Genomic DNA, 24,653 nt, shown 5'->3' with positions numbered 1-24,653 from the left:
ATTATACCCCAACTCCTCAAAAGCCAAGCACGTTCGGCACCATGACCTATACTACCCACGCCAAAGCTACCATGCAATATCAGAACTCCTTTTCCTGCACCCAGACCACCTAACCGATGGTACCGATCCTGCTCCCAAGCAACTCAGCGAAAGACGCTATTCCACCATATCGCTCAAGACGCACCAAGCCTCTAGCCCTGGAACAAGAAGCCCCTCAGTGCATTCTCCACCTGCTGATCGTCATATCCCTGACCTTGCAGCTGTTGAACCATCTGCTGCTGCTGAGCCATACGTTGTGCTTGCTGCATAACACCATTCGCACCACCATACACTCCCTCCATCTGTGCCTGAGGCACATGTTGAGCATATGATCGAGACGGATCGTTCGAAGAACCTCCAGACATGGACATAGGGGGACCCACAGAACCAGGACCTGAACCAGCGCCCGAACCTCCACCATTCACACTCCCGCTCATACTGCCCGGTGGCCTGTTATACGCGTTCTTAGGCGGACGACCCATACCAGAGTAAGTAGGTGGAGGAACAGGCTGGCCCTTAGCCAGCGCCGCCTTCTCTCTATCCCTCTTCTTCTGCTGTACGAGCGTACCCTTGACACCGCGAAGATACTTCATCGCCGCATCAACGAGCTCTTTCTTTTCGGGCGAGTTCTTAAGCGCCTCGAGCATCTCGCGGACTTGGGTTTCGGATTTGATGTGGGGGCAGGTGCGCGAGTGGCCGAAGTGGGCTAGGCCGCAGAGGTTACAGTGTTCGACACCGGCGGCTTTGAGCTCGCAGGCGCCTTGAGGGTGGTTCTTGTGACAGGCGGGGCATATTCGGTTGCCGAAGGAGCCGTAGGTTGGTTCGAGGGGGTTGCGGATGGGGATTGTGGCGCGCTCGAAGGGTTTGACTGTGACTTCGTTAGTCTTTGGGGCTTGTGGCGATGACTCTGGTGGTGGTGTGGAGAGGTCGATGAAGGCGGCTGGTGGGCGAGGTGATGACGCCTGGCCTGAAGAAGCAGTTGAATGAGTTGGGCCACCACTGCTGGGACGCGTCGAGAGCTCAAGTCTCATTCGAGTACCGCCTTTCGGTGGCGAAATTTTCACCGGCTTCAACGGCGACCTGACAGCTCTCGCACCACCCTTCTTAGGCGTAGTTTGTACAGGAACAGGTGCAGTGGGGGGCTTTGACGAAAGAACTTGAGACGCACCTGCGCCATTCTGCTTGTACAGCGAAGAGCTGGCGTTGTTTGTTGTACTGCGATGGCGAACATGACCGAGCTCCTTGGCGGCATCAACGTCCTCATGACCAGGCTCAGGCTCGCTTTCGTCTTCAGACTCGGCTTGGAAGTCAGTATCGCTTTCGGAACCTGTCTTGGCTTTGCGCTTCCTGCTCGGCTTCTTGATTGGTGACGGCGGTAATGCGGATTCCTCGCGTCGATCGTCTCCTGCGGTGGATGCTGCATCGGCGTCTTTTGGATCTATCACGTAATCGACAGTCTGCACGATGTTAGTACTTATTCTAATGGAGGATAAGACATTGCTTACTTGTTTAGCCCGCCGTCCTCGACCCATAGCCTCCGCCTTTGCAAGTGCCTCAGCGGCTGCAGCTGCTTGTCGTTCCTTCAAGATCTTGTCCCAGACACCTGGATCTGGAGCAACTTCCTCTTCCACCGTGTCGAAATCGTCCTGTAATGCGCCTTTCTCGTTGACCCAGATACGGGCAAAGCCAAACTGAGATTCCGCGGAGTCATCGTCACCAGTCCGTGTATTCTCGATCTGGCTACGATCGAGTAGCTTGTCGATAGAGGCGTCGTCGTACCGGATGTCGTGGTCGGCATCGTCGTCTTTGAAGAGCTCCGCCGCGCCATGCTTGAGTATCGACTCGACATCCTCGTCCTCGGGATCATCTCGGTCCAGATCCTGAACAACGACTTTGTCAAGGGCCATCTTCTTCTTACCCATTTGCATAATCTTCTCTTCTACAGACGCTCGAGTAGCCAGCTGAAGACACAGCACCTTCTTCTTCTGACCGATGCGATGAGCTCGAGCAATGGCTTGAAGATCTTGATGAGGATTCCAGTCAGGATCGAGAATGATGACGGTATCGGCGGTTGCAAGATTGATACCAACACCACCAGCACGTGTGGAGAGAAGGAAGGCGAATAGCGGCGAGTCGGGTGCGTTGAACTGGTCGATGCGCTTCTGCTTCTCGAGCGAGCCCATGGTACCGTCTAAGCGCTGGTACGGGAGCTGCATACCGTCCAAAAAGTCTTCGATAATGTTGAGCATGTCGAGGAACTGACTGAAGATGAGCACGCGATGACCGCGTTCCTGAAGCTTCGGAAGCAAGGTCTCGAGAAGAGAGAGCTTGGCAGAAGCCTCGACGAGATTGCGATGAGAGACAGCGGCGACTTCGCTTCGCTCTTCAATCTCTCTGCTATAGACGAATGGATGGCAAAGACACTTGCGTAGCTGCATAAGGATATTGCTCAAGTTGGCACGTTCCTGCTGCTTTAGCTGCTTGTCGGAGGTGAACAGAGCTTTGAGTAGTTCCGGGCTCTTGGACAAGATAGACTTGTAGACTTGCTTCTGGAGATGGCTCATGGAGATAGGGAGAATGATCTGACCCAAAGGCGGGAGGAACGTCAGGACCTTGGCCTTAGTACGTCGCAGAATGAAGGGCCGGATCTGGTCATGAAGCTCTCGGATATTGTCCGCTGTCATCTCAGCGTACTGCTCCTCAAGCGCAGCAGCATCGATGGTGTCGTCGAGGAAGTGCAGCAAGTTGAAGAGTTCACGGGCGTTGTTTTGCAGCGGTGTACCAGTCAACAGAAGTCGGAACGGCGCGCGGACTGCTGTAAGAGCTGTATACAACTGAGACTTGTCGTTCTTCAAGCGCTGGCCTTCGTCAACGACGAGACCTGCCCAGCTAACACCCCTGAAGAACCTCCTGCAGTTGTCATCGGCGGCTGCGTCGTAGGAGGTTACGACGATGTGGCATCGCAAGTCCTTTGTCTTCTCGGGATACATCTCGTACTGGTAGGCCATCTCACGAGCCTTGGCGGACCCGAAGTAAGCCACCACGCGAAGAGACGGCGCCCATTGCTTGATCTCTCGTCGCCAATTGGCACATGTCGAGTTGGGCACTACGATCAGAAAAGGAAAGCAATTGTGCTCTTGGATGAGGGTTGCCATGAAAGCAATGACTTGGATAGTCTTTCCGAGACCCATCTCATCGGCGAGGATGGCGTTCTTCTGATCGTACCACTTGTAGTAGAGCCAGTTCAGACCCTCGAGCTGATACTTCATCAGCTCGCCACCAACAAGGTTATCAGGCTGCTTCTCTCGCTCAAGTTTGGCGAATGATGTGCTGCGAGCCTTTTCAATGCGTCCTTTGAGTGGTCCTTGCTTGGGAATCTTAACGTAGCGGCCGGCCACCCAGTCGTTGTAAGCAGTGACAAAGTCGAGCCACCTGTCGCCGTCTTCCGGGGTTGGTACGCTCTCCCATACTGTATCTTCGTAGCCGAGGCCTTTGTACTTGATGAGCGCCTTGTCGACTTCCTTGATACGAGCTTTGTCAATCTCTTCACTACGGACTTCGACATAGCTCGTGTACTTGATGTCGAGGACAATATCGATACGGAGATACTCTTCGGGGATGGCGTCTTCGGTTCGCATCTTCGGTCCGTCCTCGCGCTTAAAGAAGGCCTTGCGCTGGACTGCAGCCGTGACACCCCAAGTCCAGGCTCCGGAGTGCCATGCGGATCGGAAGTAGGACTCGTTCTCCCATTTGATCAAGTACTGCTTATCGTCTTCGCAAACGAGTTCACATGGTGTACCCGGATGATATGTCTCAACATCCGATGGGCGCCAAGCGATGATACCGCCTACCTTCTGATCGATAGTCTCATCGCACTCCTTACAGAGCCACTTTCCAGAGTACTCGCGGAAACGCTCATCTGCCATCTCCTCCTCGTCGCGATTGACGTCCATAGCGTACTGCGACATGGGTGGTAGATGATGGTAATGCCAGGCACGAGAGCACTTCGTGCAGCGGAACATGACGTTATTGGGATCGTTGACAAGCTCAGAAGGTACGTCGACGACTGGATCATGTCCGTCGTTTTCCTCGCGCTCCTTCATCTCCTGCTGTGTGGTTTTGCGACGTCTAAAGGGTCGACAGGAAGGACCCGAGATGGCGCAATCCTGACATCTGGATAGATCGGGAGCAGTTGCGTCTTTCTTCTTGTAGAAGTTGATGCACCTCTTGCATTGTAGAACGAAATCCTCGTCTCCAATCTTGGTGACTAGATGATCGCGAGTGGAGCGGTTGCCCAAGCAGTTCTTGTGATAAGCCAGTGAGCAACCTTGGCAGTAGACCAGAGGCGCAACATCGGGGCCATCGAAGCAGACTTCACAACCCTCGGCGTGTCGCGCGCGAAAAGGGTCACTTCGAGGTAGTTTTGGAAACACTTCTCGGACGACTGAGACCTTCTGTGCAACCACTTTCGGAGCCGAGTCGGATCGGTAGACGTCATTGATACCCGCTTCCTGCATGTTGTTTGTAGCACGTGTTGCCCGATCAGATTGTCGGACTCCCGCTCGGGGTATCTTCTCAGGCTTTGCAGCACGCAGAGGACGTCCCTTGCGTTTGCGACCTGGTAGTAGATCTGAACGGAGGATGTCTGAAGCACTGGACTCGTCTGTGGTTCCGTCTTCCGAGTCTTCGTCTTCATCCTCGTTGTCGTTGGCGTTTGTTCGAATCGGCTGTCTTGTTGAACGTCGTGTGGGTTGTTGTACGCCTTTGCGAGGCCGACGCTTTCGCTTCTTGCGGCCGTCTCCAGAGTCATCCTCGCTCGTGGACAGTGCAATGAGATCACTGTTCTCTGAGCGGCCTCTTGCTGGACGTCCTCGATGAACTGCGCGCCTCAAGCCCTGTGAGCGGCCATTGCGACGGCCTGGCGAATTGGAGGCAAGCTCGTCTTGATCGTCATCTTCGGAAGAAGAGATGGGGAAGTTCGAGATATCCACAAAGCCTTCGTGATCAGCCTTGCCTGCACGATTACGAAGTCTCATGTCGTCGTCGCTACCGGTCGCGTTTGGATCGTCGTCGGGTTGGAAGATTTGTAGTGCCTCTGGGCCACCGTTGAGTTCGAGGAGCTCTTCGAAGGTAATCTATAGACACTTAGTAAGATACTTCGAATAGGTAGTTGTAGAGAAGAAGGAATTCAAGCAGAAGTGATGCTTATATAGCGGGACCAGCTGCACCCGGCGCGAGGGCTGCCTTTACCGGTAATAGTAAGGGAATTCGAGACATCGAAGATATAATCACTCACCTGTTTGACGCGGTCACCTGACAGCCTGACCTCATAGATCATCTCGCCCTTCCTCCCAGAGAACTCGCGCAGGATCTTCTCCACTTCATCTTCAGGCTCGTAGTATTTGTACTCAGCCTTCTTCACTTTCGCTGAAGGTATCCGAACGCATACCGCCCGGCGCTTGCGAGGCGGGGTCTCGATATGCATAGTAAATTCCTCGTCTATGTCGTCTGGCATTGACATTGTAGCAGGGGAATCAGACGCTTCCCTTGTAGGCGCGGGGCGGGGAGTACTCAAGGCAGCGTTTGCCTTGGGTCCTGGTGGCGGCTTCTTCTTGAATGCCGCCATGAGCGCCGCGCCATCTTCGTCGCTACTCATCGTGCGGTCTGCGATGCGTCCTCTGGGGTGGTACGTAACTGCGAGACGGCTGCTTTGGCGATGAATCTATGTCGACAGCATCCAATGGGTACCACTCGGTCGAAGGGTGCGAAAACGAATTAGGAAAAGGTTCGATATCCTTGGCAGGTACAATGTACAGCTTTGAAATGCGGGATGAGTGGGGAATGGGGATGCAGGCGCGCTGCTGTACCGTAGTTTCCGTCGCGTCTCGGTGAACGATGATAGCGCCCAAACGCCAGACGCGTGACTTCGCGTCCCGCGCTTGCCATCTTAGTGCGAACGCCTGGCTTGGCAATCAGGAACTTTTTGTCGCATCGCTTTTGCGCTGGTTACGAGTCAAGTCTCGAATTCCACCACGCCTGCCAAATTGACCTTGTTATGGTTTATTCCTGCCTCTCTAGTAGTACGCTACTGCGCTCACGCCAATTGGTCATCCCACGCACCTTCCTCCGCTACAAATCCATTACTGCCGCCATCGAGAGGGGCAGGCAGGGTGGACCAGATCGACCCTTCCGACCGCGGACACGAAACGACCGCAACGATGAAAGATATGAACCGGTGAAGAATCGTCGTGAGACTCGCCGTGAGGCACGGTTCGAGAAATTTGGTCCCCCTCGTGACGATCCAGAACCAAGATTCGGTGATCGCTCGACTGTAGCACCTCGCAGTAGCAGATTCGGACGTATACCCCGCGATGACGATGCGCCGAGTCGGTCCAAGGAAGAGCGACCGAGCGGCTTTGGAAGAGATCGATCGAGTGGTTTTGGAAGAGATCGATCAAGTGATCTGGGAAGAGAACGACAAGGCGGGTTTCAACGAGAGCGACAAAGCAGCTTTGGAAGAGATGCGCGCGGAACGGGAGTCGAGCAGGGCTCGCACCGCCCCAGCGAGGCACAAAAAGAATATGAGAGACAGTATGGCGAGAAAAAACGATCTCCGCACAGGCTTGATCCAGAAGGGAGACGAAACGGGGATATACACCCACAAAGAACTTTCCGACGCTATGATGATGGCGATAGGCCCCGGCCGCGTATGACAAATGATCGCAGCGACTTACGGAAACATAGGACAAATGATCGCAACGACTCACGGAAACAGAGACCAGAGAAAAACTGGAGGGACGACAGAGCGCCTTCATACACGCCCCGCACTCGCGATGTAGCAGACGAAGGTGTCACTGAAGCACGATCCTCCCAAAGGGGTGATGACGCGGCATCATACAGTCCGCGAGCTCGGGATGAGAATGACCGTTCCTTCGAGCCGCGATTCTCTCACAGACCGGATTCGAAGGGCGCCAGAAGAGAACGCCACGGCCGAGAGTCGTCTGATGCCGGCACGGAGACACAAAGGCCTTCTGTGCGGGGACCAGAGTCACTCCCTTACACGACTGCCGCTTCAGAGTTCGTTTACGGGTATGGGAGCGTGGTAGCTGCGATCAAGGCGGACCGGCGTAAATTCTACAACCTATATGTGCACTCACGAGGTGCAAGTAGAGAAGGCCTCATGTCTCGTATCAGGTCGCACAAACTATTCCCAATCACACAAGAAGTTGGAGATGAGTATATGCGCGCTCTGGACAAAGCAAGTAGTGGTCGACCTCACAACGGGGTGATTCTCGAGGCATCGCCTCTGCCCGTCCCTCCCATTACCGAACTGAAGACGGCGTCTCTCGAGGATGAGAGCTTCAGGGTCACACTTGATAGCCAAAGCGCTGAAGACGTGCTCGTCAACGGCAAGCAAGAGCTATACTCGTACAAGTCGGGAGGGTGGAGACACCCACTGATCCTCTACGTGGATGGAGTAGTAAGTACAGCAATACCGTCCATAAGATGATAGCTAATAACGACAGGTCGACGAAGGCAATCTTGGGGCTATTGCACGCTCAGCCTATGTCCTGGGTGCGGACGCCATCATCACGCCGACCCACCATACCGCAAACTGGAGCCACATCGCGGTCAAGGCCTCGGCCGGTGCCGCTGAAGCCATTCCGCTGTTCAAGGTCGGAGACCCAACCGACTTCCTAAAAAAGAGCGCGGGTGCAGGGTGGTGCATCTACGCGAGCGACGCCATTCCGCCTGCGCCCCCAAGTCTCTCTTCAACCGAAGACGCGCCCGAGCCTGGATCCAACAAAGTAGTTTATACTATCTCGCAGGGTAGGAAACGTCTTCCCGCCGACCACAGCCCAGTTGCCGAGCACCCCACAATCCTCATGATGGGTGCTGAGGGCACTGGATTGAAGACCAGTCTGGTCAACCTAGCGAGATACAAAGTCGGAATCCCCCATGGCCGCGAGGCCAACGAGATCGGAGTCGACAGTTTGAATGTCAGCGTTGCGGCGTCGATACTCTGCTACGAGATGCTGCAGAAGCCGAGGACACAGCCTGAGCGAAACCCCGAGAACGTTGTCTTCTAGACCGTTACCCATTCGAGGAACACGTCCTCTGTACTATATGTATACTTTTAAAGCTCCATTGTAAGCTTGCAGGCTGGACATGCCAACCTTAGACTGGCAGGTGGTCCAATAGCCTTCAACGACGTGCGTCGTTATCAATTCGCTCTCTCCTCCGTGCGAGGCATGCGCCGTTGCAGCACTAATCGTCCAATGACAGATGCAGGCCAATATGGTAGCTGCATGATGCTGCAGTGCGGAGTGCGTCCACTAGGTCCTTGCCGACTACCTAGCTCAGCGCCTCTTATCGCCGAGGCCTCCCTAGCCTAGCAAGAATAGCTTCATAGCGACATCAATCGTGAGGCTTAGAGCGGTGAGGCAAATTTCAAATGACCATTGCTGTACTCGCGTCCAGCTGGTACCGCGATTTACCATTTCAATGTCGCATCGGCCCCACGTGTTCGCTACAGTTCGCATACCGGTGGGCTGACGCTGATCGGTGGTGTGGCTGGTGTGCGTGACCAGATCCTTATCAGTGTATGCAACTGCCAATCCATCATCCCATCCAAAAATGCCTCGTACCTGTGACACGCAAAGAGTCGAAGTCGGAAGATACTGGGAAGTTCACAAGACTTGACAAAAGTTTAAGTTTCAAGGAAGTAGCAGAGAGCCTAGGATCATGCCATGTCCATCACGACATGATCGGCGATCGGAGCATGGCGCAAAGCTCAACATGGGATTTGACACCGCTTTTCTGAAATGCGATGCAGTGTTTGCGCCATTCGAAGCGATGAATCCTTCGCGCTCGCTTGGTGAAGGGGACATGTCGTATAACGTATATACGTGAAATAAGAATGTGAACACCGTGACACTGGCTATACCCACAACGCGCTGCGCGCTATCAGTAGGTGGTGTCGAGGAAAAGTCCTAGCGGTGAAGTGAAGCTAGGGGCGCGTGGGGAAAGGCGTCCAAGCGCCCCTGTCGTCATGGAGCACACGCCTCGCCATACCACGATCCTCCCCCTCCTAGCGCGATTCCAGACGGGAGAGCAGCGTTTTTCACACCCACCCATCAGCCAACTCGCACCCATATCATGGTGTCGCTCTGACCCCGTGTAGCCCCGGCTGAATCCGTCCTCCCCGCACCTGCGCCTGCCCTCAGTCACCTGGCGACTGTTTATCTATTCGCTCGGTCGCGCCTGCCAATCCACCCTTTGTACTCAACCGCCGCCTAGAGTTAGAGCCTCTCCGTCCTGCACGCACGCTGCAACTGCACGCCTCACACCTAATCGCGCATCCCGCCGTACCATAAACCCCGCAACTCCTCCCTCTGCGCCACCGTCTCGATTCGACAAGAGTCTCGGGGCGAAACTTCTCACCACCCGCTGAGACAGTAATTACACATCCACCATGACGCGAAGAATTGTATATGGCGTGGGGCTCATCCTCACACTGGCCTGTAAGAGACGATGACAATGCCGCTACAAAGGAAAATGAGACTGACTGCGCAGGCACCATTATGACCATCGCCAGTATCTCGATGCCGCGATGGGTCAGCTACAGCCCCGACGGCAAGCGCGAATACTCGTACGGCCTCCACAGTCGCTGCTCCGCCGTCACGGGCACCTGTGTCCCCTTCCCCAAGATGAGCGACTGCACAAAGGACCCGTCCTTCTGCAACATGTGGCGGACCGTCGGTTTCCTGACCTCGTTCGGCGTCGTCGTAGAGCTCTGCGCCATCGTCTCCTTCATCGTCATCATCTCAGGCGGCGTCCAGCGCCGGGCCGCAGGCTGGCAAGTCGCCGTTGGCGTTCTGTCCTTCAGCGCCATCGTCCAGTGCGCCGGCATGGCCATAGTGGTACGTGTCGTTCCCCGCGTTTTCCCTGCTTCCTGCAGGGTCCCATCCCCATCGCAGAAGCAAAGCATGCTAACAGTCACACGCCCAGGCCTTCCTCTTCGACCACGACGAGCGCTTCTGGTCCGGCTGGCACCTCGACCTCTCGTGGACCCTCTGTACCGCCAGCTGGACCATCCTCTTCCTCACCTCCGTCGCCATCGCCGTTTCTGCCTTCTACCTCCCCGTCGAAGGCGACTACGAGCTCATCCCAGAAGAATACTACGGTCCGCCAGACGATCGGTAAGGGAACACCAACATCTACATCCACATCGCACATTGCGTATCTCGCTGTTGTGCAAAAAGAATCGTTTTAATTTGGGTGTGTAGGCTTCTTTCGCGCATCTCGGCTTGGGACAACGGCTTCAAAGGCCCCGACTCGGGTATGCAGTATAGTTACCAGCGCGACCAGGATTCCATGAGCGATGTTGTTAGTATTGCGGCGAGTAGCATTGCGCCGAGTGATCGCATGAGGAGGGGGAGCAGTATTGCGCCTAGTAATCGGAGGGAGAGTGATGCGAGGAGATAGGTGGATCACGAACGACGGTTTATATGCATAATGTGGTGGGACTGGGATGGGGGAGTCGGAGGCATATCTTTATCACTTTTGGCGACAGTTTGTCTGGTCTGTGTTGCGCTTTTTTGCGAGCTTTGTCTTGTTTTGTTCAAGTGTCTGCTTTTTTGGTCTACGATACCCTACTGCCATCCACCGGTGGTTGGGCATATATCTTCTCAGCTAGTCTGGATATCAAAATGTTAGAATGTGAAATCGATTCAGCTTCCCACTCTCACTGGTTTCGACTTCGTCCAGAGGGTTTTTGGTGCGAGGTTGAGTGCGGTGTCAGCTTAGTTCTATGTCTTGTGGTGTAGCGTTCCGGCCCCTGATCAGAGGGTTACGATATATATGCTCCGATTGCCACTCGGCACAGAGTCCAGCTTCCCCGTACAAGAATTCATCACCGTTATCGTGCTACAGTATTTATACCTTGGCGATTGGTACATGTGTTGTGTAGCTAGTTGCGTGTTACCTTGGCTATCTTTCCTTGGTAGCAATGATTTTTCTTGTCTTCCGCGTGCAAGCTTCGGTAGTCATTGTGATGAGTTTTATTGCCGCTGTTGAGATATATAGCCGCATACAGTGAGTTCAATGTGTTTTAGAAACACTTCGCATTAAGAACCTTTTGTAGAGGTACCTGAGCACGTTTTATTGCCTTGTTTACATCAAAGCTCCATCGTAATAACGAGCTCATGTATGATTGAGGAGCCCAGCTCATCTCCGCTCGGAGTGATAAACCCAGAAGCGAAATGCGTAATCCATGCCCAGAGGATATGGATTACCGAGCTTACCAGGCTGATTGGCTGACCTGAACTGAGCATCTATGCCTTCATACTGTTGGAAATAGCGCGTCATTATCTCAACACACCCCAACACCAGAACACCATGCGCTTGTGCTTCGTCTATCCAGAAGTTGACATCCGTGCATCGATTTCGATCGAGGAGAAAGTCACGTAAGGAGGGATGGTGAAGGCGGAGTATTTGATTCTCATCTTCCGGCAGATCAAGTATCGCATGCAAGTCTTGGACGATCGCTTCGATACCTTCTTTCCCGACAGTCAGCAGCTCGCCCAGCGCTTCGACACGGAGAGGTTCCTTCAACACTGCGAGAGTTCCGAGCACGAGTCTGAGGGTCTCGCAATGTTTTTCCCTCTCGTCGGGCGTGAAATCAGGAGAGATTGAATCTCGCAGAACGGTGAGGTATATGTTATCGAGATGCTTTTCGGGGCCGACTGGACCGTCGTAGTCCTGTTTCATAATGGAGTTGAGTCTTTGCACCGCGAATCGTTTTCCTTGTTGTATGAATCTACACGCTGTCGCCGCCCAAATGAACAGACCACTGGCCATTTGTGTCATCTCTACGATCGTTTCGGGGCCGAGCCAATCCACAGATGGGTATTGTTGTTTGCCGATATTCGTGAGTTTCTGCTCTAGGAAGAGCGCTATATCAGCATCGATTATGCCTGACGGTATGCGATGGAGCACGTAGCGCTGAAGCAGTGCGTCCGACAAATGGTCAAAGCCATGCCGAATTGGTACTTCCGGTCTGCTCGTCAGAAGTATACGCAGCCGTAGTCCGCTCAGTCCCTGGGGTTCAGCCAGCAGCTCGACGATCTTGCCAACATTGTAATTGTCATCGCACTCGTCTAGCGCATCAATGATCAAGATAACAGAGGTGGTGTCGTCCGTCACGCTCAGTGCGGATAAAGGACGGAGGACGAGGCGATGCCACTGATCGCGCAACGAAAGGCTTGCGATGTTAGGGAATTTCGTTACCACCTCACATATATGCTGGCGTATTCCTGGAACATGACTCGCAAGCTGGAAAGCGATACTGGTCGCAAACTTGCCCGCATGACTGACATCACCGCCGCCTTTAGAGAAGAAGAAGCTGGCCCCCAGGCTATTGCGATCGTCGAGCCTACGAGCCACAGTTCGCGCGATCGTGGACTTTCCCGTACCAGCGAAACCATTCAACCAGTACAAACACCGCTCGTCTTGTGCATCAGCCCAGCTGTATATCTCTTCCAAGAGGGCGGTTCGTGTACCGGGCAGGCAGAGAGGCTCGTGCTGCCTAGCATACGCATTGAACGGCGCTTCGACGGCGTGCGGTAAACGGCGCTCGAACTCATCGCCAGAGATTTGACTATAGCACCGTCAGCAACTTCAACATATTCTCTCAATTCCGAAGCACTGCGCATACTTCACGATAGTCTGACCATGATTATGGTACGCTCCCGTTTGGATGGCGAAACGCCCACCATCGTTGTTGAAGCTGACAGGCTGAGCAGGTGTATGCAGATCCATACCTAGGTAGCCGCTATACCTAGGTAGTAAGGGCGAACGGGAGTGACATATCAACGAGAACACCAGGTATTGCAAAGAGATAGGGCAAAAATTTGTCGGGTCAAGGAAAGTATTGCGCGCATGGCAGGACTGAGGCAGTCGGAAAGGTGTTCAGCGAGGCAGACTCCTGGGCGACTGGGGGCAGGTCATGCAGCCACTGGCCACACGCAGCGGTTCAGCCTTCCGCCTGAGCAGCAACGAAAACCAGAGCCTTCCCGCGTTATCGCGATCTATCAACCCTTCCTTTCGAGGAGGTTCTTCTTCTTTCATCGTCAGTGCCGTTTTCGCTGCCTCTCACCATGGAACCAGCCGGTCTTGCACTTGGCATCGTGGCCCTAGCAGGCACGTTCAACAACGCCATAGACTGCTTCGAATACATCCGACTTGGCCGCGCTTTCGGCACCAATTTCCAAACCAGTCTTCTCAAGCTGGATAATGCAAGACTGCGACTTTCGCGCTGGGGCGAGTCTGTTGGCTTAAACAGCGACTTCAGCAACGCTCGCAACGTCAAGCTAGCGACCGGACCTCCGGAAGATGTAGCTGCAGCCGAAAGAGTGTTGTCACAGATAATGGACCTCTTCGCAAATGCTGAGGGTATCTCGACTAAATACAGAAACCGGTCAGGAGAAGTCGAGTGGAATATTACGACTCTCGACTCAGCCACAGACATGGAGCCCGTAGGTCAATTGTTACACGAGAAAATGCGCTCGCTGTCGATCAAACGCCAGAATAGTACACCGTTACGGCAGAAAGTACAATGGGCACTTTACGAAGAGAAGCACTTCAAGAGGCTGATCGAAGACATCACAGATCTCGTCAGCGACCTCGTGCAGTTATTCCCCGCGGCACGTGAAGAACAGCGCAGGCTGTGCAGAACGGAGGTATCGGAGATCAGCTCCAGAGACTGTCTCCGTGCTTTGAAAGAGATTGCAGCATTGCAAGACAAGGAACTCAACCGAGCCGTTGTCGAGACCTTGCAGTCAGAGGCTAGTAGCATCATGCCAATGCGAACATTGGGCCAACGCTGACATGCGAAACAGGATAACAGGAATGCGACGTTCAACAATCACGATTCCAAGATTGGTCAGCAAGTGGGTTGGACGCATGTCTCTGGTAGTCAGGTGTTCAATGTTTCGTAGTGAACTCCATAGTTCATGTGATGTGGGACGCACTCCGTCTGGGCCCAGTAGTTCACCTTGAATCTTCTGCGTTGTCTAGGATTGTCGATCGTGGCGATGTTAGATCAAAACAGCCGACTTCGTCTCCTCCTCTTTCCGCATAATCTCCCCATCCATATGGTCGAGCAGAAAGCAGTCGCCTACAAAGTGATAAGCATTCCCATTATCGTGCTCTTCATCTGCCTTCCGCAGTACGATAGGCACTCGCATCCCCATCAAAGCGCAAACCTCGTCCCCAGCCCTCACCCCCGGGGACGCCAACCCCGTATCGGAACATCCGGAGTAGATGTCCCCCATCATGGCCACCTGTTGCGATTCCTCGTTCAGATCGGCTTGGTTTATGCATAGGGCATCCGCCCGGAGTGTGAGAGTCTCGTTTGGGTCTCTGATGTGACAGAGGAAGTCGAAGAGATTCGTCGTAATATGTACTTCTTGGTCGTCTACTTCGATCGGTACCGTCTTGTTGGGATCACCCCATACATAAGAGACGCATGCAAAAGTTCCAGCCGCACTTGCGAGATCCTTCACGCTCAGTGTGGCTGTTATGCGGTCAGTGTTAGACAGGTGGAGATGTAGTAACCGAATTTATCGTCGACTGGCGTCTAGAGGTCTTCCTTGATACTTGAATAGATTGTGAGTGTCCATCTTGGATGACAATAGGTTCTAGATTGAACGAGGTGAAGGACGTGGATTATCGGAAAGCGAAAGACCTATGTCGCCATCTATCTACTTCGTCTCTTCAGCTTTAAGTGGCTCGAAGACCTCCAAAGTAATTATAGGCTCTTTCTCTTATAGGAAGTTGGTAGGACCTCGGGACTGCATTTGGCCTCCTTGCACGTGACATCGTGGGGCGAGGGATGAATAAGCATTCTGTTGGTCGTGCTTCTGTCTGTCGATACGCGAGACCCATAACTGCCGAGGTAGACTCGAGGAGAAGGCGCGGCGTCGACTCATATCGTCGGACTAGATGCTTTCCAGCATTACAGTAATGCAGCTGCGATTGCGAAACTCATGGCAGAGCGACTGGCCGTAGATATCACTCAGGGCGCGTTTTGCTGAGGCCGCTAAGGGTGTTGTGCCCAAGTCGTGAGTCCAGCCAGTTTCGAAGGAAGGCGGGAAGCTAGGCGAGGTCTTGGCATGCAGGCGCCTTGCCGACGACGACAGGTACACAGCCTCCACTGATCTCATACGATTCCACGAATGACGGTAAAATCGCGCTCGACGCCAGGCTGACGAGTTGGGTTGCATGTTGCGATCAAGCTGAAACACGTGCTGTGTTTGAGTACCTAGTCTGCATCCTGCACTTCTTCCGGAAGGATTTGGGGTTGCTTCGCCTCCTTATCTTCCTAGGCCTGCAGCTTTGTATTGACTACATCACACAGCTCCGCGGACCCGGCGATATACCACGTCACACGCATCTGACTGTATCTCATTGGCTGCAGTCAAATGTCATTGTAAGGCGAACGATCGGATGCCGCTATGATGAGCGATGGGGCTACTACCACGCCTCAACCTCAACGGAGGGGCTCACAATGGGGGAAGAAACACGTTTGATGTTTGACTTTGGGGCGTCCAAGAACGCCAGGGAACTCCGCCCCCCAATCTAGATGCGACGAACACGGCGACTGAGCTCCATTGAGGTACAGTGTTTGCTTCTGCCGCGTTGCATCATACGCAAAGTCTTACCTCGTTGAGTGAGACCCGGTACGGGTACCCGCGACAGCTGTCGAATGACCTCGATTGAAGAGCTCGAGACCTTCAGGAAGCAGCGTTATGCAGAAGCCGTTCAAATTGAGGGATTGTTCGACGTGTGCATTATAGACGCACTCTTCCCAAGGGCTTGGAAAGCTTCTGCATACCGCGTAAACGCCGGTCAGGCGTACCTCTACAACGTGCCCAGGTGTAGCTTGCGTAACCGACGTGGCTGCACCGTCCATCAGCGGTCAAGGCGAGATCATACACCGTTCTTGTGAGGCATGACAGAAGATGAAACGGTACCCGGATATCTGTACAATCATACACCCGCCGTGATATGGCTTTGACGCGGTGCGCTGCCGTCACGGTGCGCCTAGTATATCCTACACTAGAACCCCCAACGGTATTCCACCGATTATTCAGCAATCTTACCAGCGGATTAGAAGATTGACCAGGTTCAGTACCGCAGCACGGCGCGACACAGGCGAAATCTGGCCGAAATCACCATCTGGGGTACTCTGGCTGCAACGGCCCTACAGTACACCGACGATCCCGTCAGACTTTTCAGGAAAGAAATGCGTATAATCTTATTAGACCTTGCTCCTTCTAGGCATGCATATGCCTGTGCTCCTACCAGATTAGTCTGCTCGTGTACCTGTGCTATGGTTCCCGTCGGTGCCGAACAGTTCCAAGGTTTGATCAAAACATTCCGAAGCACGATCGGACTGCGCATGGAAAGTTTTGTGTTACTGCGACAGCATGTCTTTCTGTAAGTTTCCAGACCGTAAGCTTTGCGTTTTTAATTTGGCGTCGTTAGGCGCCCCGAAATAGCGGATTGTACCTAAGTAGGCGTGGCGCGACTGCTGCTAGCCCGGCTATTCTGGGCAAACGAGCGAAAGATCAAACGCGATACGAGCCTCGCATCAATTTCTTCATTTTCGGACGGTTATCCAAGGCCTCCAAGGGCGCATCCGAGGAGGAAATATTTGCGTATTTCACCGAGGCTACTCTGTTTGTGCAGTCTTGGTTAGGTCAGCGTTCGGCCCGTTATGTTCACGATACTCGACGGGCAAGTCCCCAGACGTACAGGGCTGAGCTGGTCTTACTGCGCCGACAAGGGGGCGGGGGCGATCATCTCCGCTGCATGCTTAACAGCTAATCAAACTATCGCATTCTCGCCAAGCTTTGCTTGTCAAGCCTGTCAGCGTTCGCAAGGGTCTGGACAGCGCAAGATATGCCGGGGTGTCCGCGACTCATGGTAGGCTGCCTACCTTTCGACGGGTTTGCCCCCTCGCATAATATGCTGTCCAACCGGATGCGGCTGGGCTTACGGGACCGGCGTGGAAAGGGATGAGGTTGAAATACGGCGGGCGTCGCTGCCTGCCGGTAAGCTTGAATCCAGTCGTTCTTTTGCTCCAGCACCATGGCGTCCATGTCTGGGTCGAAGCCCAACTGGATGAAGCCCTCCGGCTCTTGGAATATCTTTGCCAGCCCTCGATGGATCCGGATTGCGCTGGGGACGTTTGTGATCGTGTCGGCATTTGTTTTTCTCGCCGTGGAAACGCGCGCGTTCGATCACATTTCTATTCCGGAGTTTAAAAGTCACAAAAGCGACAGCGCCGCCAAATCAGAAGAAAAGAAGGAGCCGATACCGCAACCACCGCCCTATGTTAACGCCAACATTACTCTCGACAGAGAAGAGAGACTAGCATACGTCACATTTCTCTCCGGAACCGTTGATGCTGGCGATGATCTCGAGGAGGACAAGTACTTCCAAGCTATCCGCATTCTCGTCTGGCAGCTCGTGCACAAGGAGGAGACTCGCACGAAGCACGACGTCGTCGTCATGGTCACACCCAGCGTCTCTCAGGCCCGGCGCGACCGCCTAGCGAAGGATGGTGCCATCGTCCACGCTGTCGAATTCCTGCACACCGAAAACGACAGCTGGGTCCACGCCGAGCTGCACCGATGGGACGACGTTATGACGAAGCTACGCGTCTGGGAAATGACACAATACGACCGCATCCTAGTAATGGACGGCGACTCGATGCTGCTCAAGAACCTCGACGGCGTATTCGACGATCCAGGCGCCCAGCTCCTTGCCACCAAGCCCACGAACGAAACGAACCTACCCTCCACCTACCTCCTCGCATCCAACTCCGAAGTCTGGGACTCGACCCATTCCTTCCCACCCGGTCACGGCACCGGCCTGAAAAAGGCCGGCAAGATGAACGCCGGCTTCTTCATCCTCGCACCCTCGCTCGACGCATTCAACTACTACAAAGAACTGCTCAACACACCCAACTCCTTCGACCCCCGATACCCCGAACAAAACCTCATGAACTTCGCACATCGTTGGGACGGGCCGATGCCGTGGCGGGAGATCGCATACACTTGGAACATCCGTTGTCCCAACGACGTGGATATCGCCAAGGGGCTGGTCAGCGTCCACGAGAAGTGGTGGAAGCAACCGTATATTTATGAGAATGCCAAGACGAAGCAATGGCTGTTGACGAGGCGGTGGGAAATGAAGGGCTGGTATGATGCTTTTGAGGGAGCGAACTTGACGCGTGTATGAGTACTTGCGATGGCATAGTAGCGAGGCGCTTTGGAGTTAGTTGTTTGGTGCGATAATACCCAATACCATATCATGTTCATTTCAAGATCACATTATACATTTTTGGGCCCATGATGCATAGCTTAGAGTGATGTTTAGTTCACGGCGTTACTGTATCGAGGGGCGAGTTAACGACGAACTGAGGAATATATTATATCATGCGCTGTAAAGACATGCTGCAATGCCTATCCACACGTGTAGGTCGACCCAGTCAACTTACATCTGCTTAGAAATGCTATCCATACGGTCCTGAAGCGATCGCATAGCGTCATTAATGATAGTCATCCGCCCCTCCGTGATTTCCGCTCCAGCCGGGATACGAGGCCTCAGTTCGGGCTTCTGCTCCATCTCCTCAGCTAATGCCACCATATCATCCTTGATCTTCTGCTTCTCGTCACGATCGATCTTGGCTTCTTCGATCTCCTTTTGGTACAACTCTAGTGCAAGGATACCGATGTCACCAGCTTGAAGCGCGTTGTGGTACTCGAACCGTTTTCTTCGCACGTTGTTCTCTGCCTTGGCGGCGTTGATGGTGCTATCGTCCACGGCCTGAAATATCTTATCTTCGACTTCTTTCAGAGGTTTCAAAACAGATTCGACGTCACGATGTTGTGCGCTGTAGGCGGCGATTTGCTCATCTGCAGTACCTTTTGGCCGGTCTGGATCCTCTTCGCCGCTAGCAGTGGACTCATGAAGCTGGAATATAAATGCATTCTCTTGATCCTTCAGCTCTTCCATTCCAGATGAAAGATCTTGTTCTGGAGTGACCTGGTCGATTTCTTCGAACAGTTCAAGCACCCGCTGTGTACTGAGGTTCGTCAGGCAGCCTGCACGCAGGAGGTTGCTGGACCAATACAATGACGTTGGGTAAGAGAGGTTCGCAAACGAGAAGGGATCTAAGTCCCCTTCGGCAAGCATAAGCGGATCCCACTTAGCTAGGTACTGGGGGTCTTTTTCAGTAAGCTTATTGCGGTCAAAGACGTCCCCTTCCTTTCGAAAACCGATGTAAGCATATCGTTCTGCTTCATTAAGGCCTTCTAGCCCCTGCAACTCTCGGCATGTCACAGGTACGAACACCCCGTGCTTTCGGTGTTTCTTTACGAGGACAAAAAATTGATCTTTGGGTACCGCTTGGCCAAAGATGGTGGGTGTCATTCCTTTTTCTCCAATTTCACGAGGAGATGTGGTTGCTTCGTGTACTATGGCTCGAAACAAGTCACCTAGTTTGAGCCGGTCAATCTCCGCTTGTGAGAGGAGCCGAAAGTGCTTGGTGTTCGAAGCTTTAACAAGATAAACCGCCTCAATCCGCTCACCGGGGAATTCGTCAATGATTGGGCCATCGAAGCCAGGAGGTATTGCTCGCCATAACAGTCTGTCCATGTCGGCTTCGCTACGGGCACGTCTGGCATAAGGTGACCAGGTAGCGCGTCTGCCCCTACTAGGCCGAGGCCCCGCGTTTGTTCTTGCCATATCTGTCGTCAATATGCGTGTTCAGATGCTAAAGCCGCGAAGATCCGAAAACGACTTCCGTGGTTGAATTGGGTTGTAGTCAGGTCTAACCGGTGTGGATGCAAGGGGGTTCTTCGTGGGTAACACCGCAAGTGTGTTCACATTTATAGTTTCATGCAATGGTCCGTGAACATTGCGATGCATATATTTTGGCCCAGTGAAGCAGATCGTGCTCTGTGAACGTGCAACGTCGCTGCAATCATATTGCGACGCGCTGCATAGCGAACTAACACATGCCATTCACCCAACACCATTCAGACTGAGTGAATAGGGTGGCGAACACATCGGCAATGTAATAGACCGAAAGGTACCTAGTCGCCTAACGTCGTCGAAAACCGTCCCAATGCTCGAGTCCTTTTGTTGATGTCGACCCGCGGCATCATGTGTTGGGACAGTATCTACTCGCGACTTACAGAAGCGAAGCCGCAAGACACTGGAGACCTAGGACTCATGTATACAAGACAAGCTTTGACCACAATGTAGAACTAAACAAAGAAGTGCATTGTTCTCGCTTACATCTACAGTCTCAAATACCTAGTCTTCTCTTCGCCTCAGACGTAGCCCCTCCATCATGGCCAACATTAAAGATCACTTCGAAGAAGTCGCTCAGTATGAAGCGGATCAGACTGGAAAGACCAGAAAGCGAGCGCTCGAATGTGGCGGAGATAATAATAGCGATAACACCGAAAGATGTCCAGCTAAGCAGGGCAGCAAAGGCGTCACACAGAACATGCGAACAAAGAAAAGAAGAACGACTGGAGAACCGCCTCCAGATATATATCAAAGCCGGAGAAAGTTTTCTTCGTCGTTAGAAAAAGGTACGAAAGACGTCGGAAGTGTGAACATTCCAATGGCTCACAACGATACAGAAACGCATGATAATTCTACCCGAGGTTCACCTCTGGAAGGCCCAGAAATTGCGATCAGGGAGAGCATGACAGACATCGAGCAGCTGTGCACCAACGAAGCTGCCGAGATGTTCATCTTGAAGAGGGCTAAGACTGAGCAGGTGGACAGCAGCCCGCCTGTAATGTTGATGAAGGTTCCATACAAGCTGGCAACGATGATCCAAAACCAGATCTCAACCGGCCTCAAATACCGGCGCGAAAAACACATATCCATACCGAAACTGGACCAGGAATTGAGAATGACCAGGCTGTCGCAAAAGTCCGTCGAGCATCGTTTGCAAGGATTGCCGAAGCTCAGTGGAGGCCGAACGCCCACTCCGCATGAAAGTCCCACGGCTGAGCGCTTGCACCGAGAAGCGCATGAAATCAATCAGAAGATGGAAAGGATTGAGCAGAAAAAGAAAACTCTATCGCGCGACATTGAGCTTGCCCGTAAAGCATGGGAAGGTGTTGTAATGGTAGTAGAGAAGAATCTGCAGGATATCTTTGTCCGGTGCGGGCTGTTTGAGGATGATAAGGCGGTGAGTGTTCCTCCCGTCGCGCAGAGAGTTGAAGGGATGAAGGTGGCGAGTAAGCCTCCCATCGTGTCACGCTTCGATGAAAAGAAGGATTCTAAACCTCTGCCTGGCGAGAATGAAGCCACGACGAAAGCAGCAAACGAGGGAGAATTGAGCGTTGGTCAGGCCATTGCTATCGTGAGAGAGGCCGAAGCTCGGAGAGAGAAGCACGAGGCTCAAAGACAACACGACGAACATCGTAACACTTTCCGACGAGGACTTCTCGCGGCACGCGCTGCTGCTGCTGCTGCCGACCGACCGGATGCACCCGACCGCCTCATAGAGGAAGAGTTCAGCCGCGACTATGTGCGCGCTGGAAGCAAGCTTGCTGAAGCGGTGACACGCGCAGAAGCGGCCCATGAAGCTCAGTTGGTAGCTGCAGCAGAAGCAGCAGTCTCCATCATAGGCTCGGACGATGACAGGGAACCAAACTTCCCATACGATCTTGAGGAATATGCAGCAGTGAAGAAGCAGTGTCTTGACCGAGATGCCGTCCAGGAATGGATTAATGCCATTGACGCGAGCTCCAAACCCAACCTGCGGCCTTTGGGGTACCTACTGCACATGGCAGAGAAGTGGAAACGGGCAGCAGAGGGAGATGACGACGTCTCGAGCTCAGGAGAGGATATCATGCCGAATGCCGGCGTTGAGCCCTGTAGAGAGACATCACCAACGCAAGACTCCGTGCTGAGGCTGGCATCGAAAAGTAAGTCCTGGCACACGGAGCTGTACTGGAGCTTCAGCGACTGCGCGGAGGGAAAGAAACGGCGGCGGATCGACGACTGGACACGCAGGATACAACAACCCGTTGGATAGGAATCACTATAGACCTAGTAATGAACATTCGAATGTATGCACGTTTCACCGAGTTCCACGTGTGCGAAGATGGTGATGGTGCGGATGAGCGCGATCTGTGCAATCTCGATCACGTCATCAATTGATGGCATGACACATCTAAGCCCAGAACAGTTAGCGGCTTGGTGCACCCCTTGGAGGGAAATGAGTGCCAAACCTCGCGATCACACGAGCGCATCTGCATCATGCCTTGCGCGTTGTACGGGCACTTATTAATATCGATAATACTTCCACCGTGGCTACAGCTGTCTTATGCTACGTTTCTGCGTAACCCAATCGTCCACTCCTTGGCCGAATCGCAATCGCGGGATGTCCGCGAGGTGAAGAGCGACACGCATGAAACCGGGCGCTCTCAGCTTGCGCATCCCAAATATCTTCTCCAAATCCAGGCCATCATATCTAGAGACCACATCAGGCCTTCGTAGCACCGTCGCTATCGTCGACCGAGCCTTGACCAGCTACCGGTGTGGTAGCTTCTAATGGGTCAGTGCTGGTGTCTCTCCTGCGGTACAGCTGCCTCGATACATGACCAGTAAGATAGCCATCGAAATCGCGCATACACAGTGACGCGACGATCGCAAGCACCCCGATAGCGACAGCGAAGTAGTATACGTAAGCATACGATTTGGAGTAAGCATCGCTGATAGCTATGTTGGTGGTGCGAAGCAGCTCCGGTGTCATGCCATCGATTTCTAGAAGAGCTGTTTGGTTGGCGGTCGCGGCAGCTTCCATCAGCGCGCCTAACGAGCTCTCCGGCAGTCCATCCGCTAAAACGCGTTGAGGTACTATGGATGCAAGGTAGCCCGGCACTTTATTCGTATAGACTGCGATGAATGCGGCGGTAAAGATGGAACCGAAGATAGTGCGAGACGCTGAGATCACAGCTATCGCCAGTCAGCAATGGTACATTCACGAGGTTTTAAACGAAGAACTTACAGAACGCAACACCGAGGTCTTGATCCGAAACTACATACTGTACGACAATCGCGGCGATGACCTCGCCCCACCCAATGGTCCAACCCGCCAGAAACGAAAAGGCAATCGCACGAGCTTTGTTTTCCACCGTGATGCTGGCCATTGCACCAAGGAAAGCGGTCATCCAGATTGAAGATACCAGGATCTGGTACCGGATGTGGCCAATCCACGACATAAGAGGACCGAGAATGACTATCCCGCCCCAAAGACCGAATGCAGCTGTTGTTGAAAGCCATGCGGTCTCTTCCCAGGAACTGACAGTGGAGCCAAAGATATAGACTACTTGCTGTGGCCACATGACAAAGAGCGCGATGTTGATAATGCCGTACGTTGCTGAAATGACTTCCAGACAGGTGAATCCGCGCATGTCGCGGAAGAAGCGCATCGGAACGATCGGTTGCACCGGCGGTAGGAAGACCTCGTAGAGGATGAACGCGATAATGGCCACTGCACCCGAGAGCAAAAGACCGAGGATCCTTGGAGATGACCACGGCTGTGCAGGGCCACCCCAAGAGATGCCAAGCAGGAAAAGAGCCAGACCAGCTACCAAAAGGGCGACCCCTGCCCAGTCAACCTTCTTAAGTTCGGCGATCTTGCTGGACTTCTTGCCGTGGAGCTGAGTATAGGACGGCGGGTGGTAAAAGAAGAACCACAACACAGCGCCGGGGACTTTGATGATTATTAGCAAGTCAAAATGTCGTGATGGATGCTGACTCACCCATCATCATAATGTATATGTAGAAGATCCATCGCCAATCAGCTACCTGAACCAATCGCAGGCCGATGTATGCCCCAAAGCCCGTTGCGATTACATTTGGCACGACGACTAGAGCAGTACCAACATATTTGTATCTGTTACTCACGAGCTCACCAGCCAGAAGTGGATAGGCTGCTGGCACTCCAGATGCGATGCCCATGATGACTTCGGCTCCAATCAACGTCTCGATAGACTGCGCTGTGGCCGCGACGATACCACCAATGATCGCAAGCACGCATGAACCCAAGGCAAAGTTCCGTCGTCCAAAGCGATCGCTGAGTCGGCCAAACAGCAAGAGTGAAATAGGCTGTGACACGGTCCATACCGTACTGACGAGGGCAACGTTGGCGCTTGGCCCGATATCTACGTTGACGGAAGATATCGCAGCAGCTAAGGCTTGGAACTGGAAATACGTCGCAAGTACGACGATTCCGGTTCCAGAGAACGAGCCCACGATCCTTGCACTGAGGAAATAACCATGTCGCAAATTGGAGACGTCTGTTGAAAGTGCTTGTGATCGTAGCCGGTCTGCTTCTTCGGGGTCGAGGGACATGGGAGATGTGTCGGGTTCTGGATTATGCTTCTCGGGTAAGGTGTCTGGAAAATTGTTGTTGCTATCGAGGTGAGACATCTTGTTAAACGAGGACATTGTCTAGGGGTGAGAGAAGAAAGCATGGGAGGTTAAGGTGAAGATGAAAACGA

The 24,653-nt window shown here is 53.3% G+C and overlaps 8 protein-coding genes across 8 annotated transcripts; 5 read left to right on the top strand and 3 right to left on the bottom strand.

Annotated features, from left to right (window-relative positions):
• Window positions 1-191: 191 nt before the first annotated feature.
• Window positions 192-5,695, bottom strand: J4E88_006956 (uncharacterized protein; the record flags this gene model as incomplete). The annotated part of the gene is made up of 3 exons (XM_049400578.1): window positions 192-1,496; window positions 1,545-5,174; window positions 5,336-5,695. 3 exons carry the CDS (start codon window positions 5,693-5,695, stop codon window positions 192-194), a joined length of 5,295 nt encoding a protein of 1,764 aa, XP_049253526.1.
• Window positions 5,696-6,416: 721 nt separating this feature from the next.
• Window positions 6,417-8,129, top strand: J4E88_006955 (uncharacterized protein; the record flags this gene model as incomplete). The annotated part of the gene is given in 4 exon segments (XM_049400577.1): window positions 6,417-6,425; window positions 6,441-6,746; window positions 6,815-7,519; window positions 7,566-8,129. The coding sequence occupies 4 exon segments, from the start codon at window positions 6,417-6,419 to the stop codon at window positions 8,127-8,129; spliced, it is 1,584 nt and encodes a 527-aa protein (XP_049253525.1).
• A 1,385-nt stretch (window positions 8,130-9,514) lies between these two features.
• Window positions 9,515-10,527, top strand: J4E88_006954 (uncharacterized protein; the record flags this gene model as incomplete). Its single annotated transcript, XM_049400576.1, has 4 exons — window positions 9,515-9,563; window positions 9,616-9,962; window positions 10,051-10,241; window positions 10,329-10,527. 4 exons carry the CDS (start codon window positions 9,515-9,517, stop codon window positions 10,525-10,527), a joined length of 786 nt encoding a protein of 261 aa, XP_049253524.1.
• A 2,672-nt stretch (window positions 10,528-13,199) lies between these two features.
• J4E88_006953 (uncharacterized protein) lies at window positions 13,200-13,928 on the top strand (the record flags this gene model as incomplete). The annotated part of the gene is made up of 1 exon (XM_049400575.1): window positions 13,200-13,928. The coding sequence occupies one exon, from the start codon at window positions 13,200-13,202 to the stop codon at window positions 13,926-13,928; it is 729 nt and encodes a 242-aa protein (XP_049253523.1).
• A 3,268-nt stretch (window positions 13,929-17,196) lies between these two features.
• J4E88_006952 (uncharacterized protein) lies at window positions 17,197-18,351 on the top strand (the record flags this gene model as incomplete). The annotated part of the gene is made up of 2 exons (XM_049400574.1): window positions 17,197-17,201; window positions 17,265-18,351. The coding sequence occupies 2 exons, from the start codon at window positions 17,197-17,199 to the stop codon at window positions 18,349-18,351; spliced, it is 1,092 nt and encodes a 363-aa protein (XP_049253522.1).
• Window positions 18,352-18,606: 255 nt separating this feature from the next.
• J4E88_006951 (uncharacterized protein) lies at window positions 18,607-19,770 on the bottom strand (the record flags this gene model as incomplete). Its single annotated transcript, XM_049400573.1, has 1 exon — window positions 18,607-19,770. The coding sequence occupies one exon, from the start codon at window positions 19,768-19,770 to the stop codon at window positions 18,607-18,609; it is 1,164 nt and encodes a 387-aa protein (XP_049253521.1).
• Window positions 19,771-20,470: 700 nt separating this feature from the next.
• J4E88_006950 (uncharacterized protein) lies at window positions 20,471-22,180 on the top strand (the record flags this gene model as incomplete). The annotated part of the gene is made up of 2 exons (XM_049400572.1): window positions 20,471-20,717; window positions 20,769-22,180. The coding sequence occupies 2 exons, from the start codon at window positions 20,471-20,473 to the stop codon at window positions 22,178-22,180; spliced, it is 1,659 nt and encodes a 552-aa protein (XP_049253520.1).
• A 450-nt stretch (window positions 22,181-22,630) lies between these two features.
• On the bottom strand, window positions 22,631-24,600 carry J4E88_006949 (uncharacterized protein; the record flags this gene model as incomplete). The annotated part of the gene is made up of 3 exons (XM_049400571.1): window positions 22,631-23,103; window positions 23,156-23,863; window positions 23,913-24,600. 3 exons carry the CDS (start codon window positions 24,598-24,600, stop codon window positions 22,631-22,633), a joined length of 1,869 nt encoding a protein of 622 aa, XP_049253519.1.
• Window positions 24,601-24,653: the final 53 nt, after the last annotated feature.

This window comes from Alternaria novae-zelandiae (assembly GCF_023758075.1).
Source record: "Alternaria novae-zelandiae strain BMP 2774 chromosome Unknown scaffold_14, whole genome shotgun sequence".
Classification (NCBI taxonomy): Eukaryota; Fungi; Ascomycota; class Dothideomycetes; order Pleosporales; family Pleosporaceae; genus Alternaria; species Alternaria novae-zelandiae.
The sequence above is the reverse complement of the archived record's forward strand: the minus strand, read 5'-3'. Positions and strand labels throughout refer to the sequence as shown.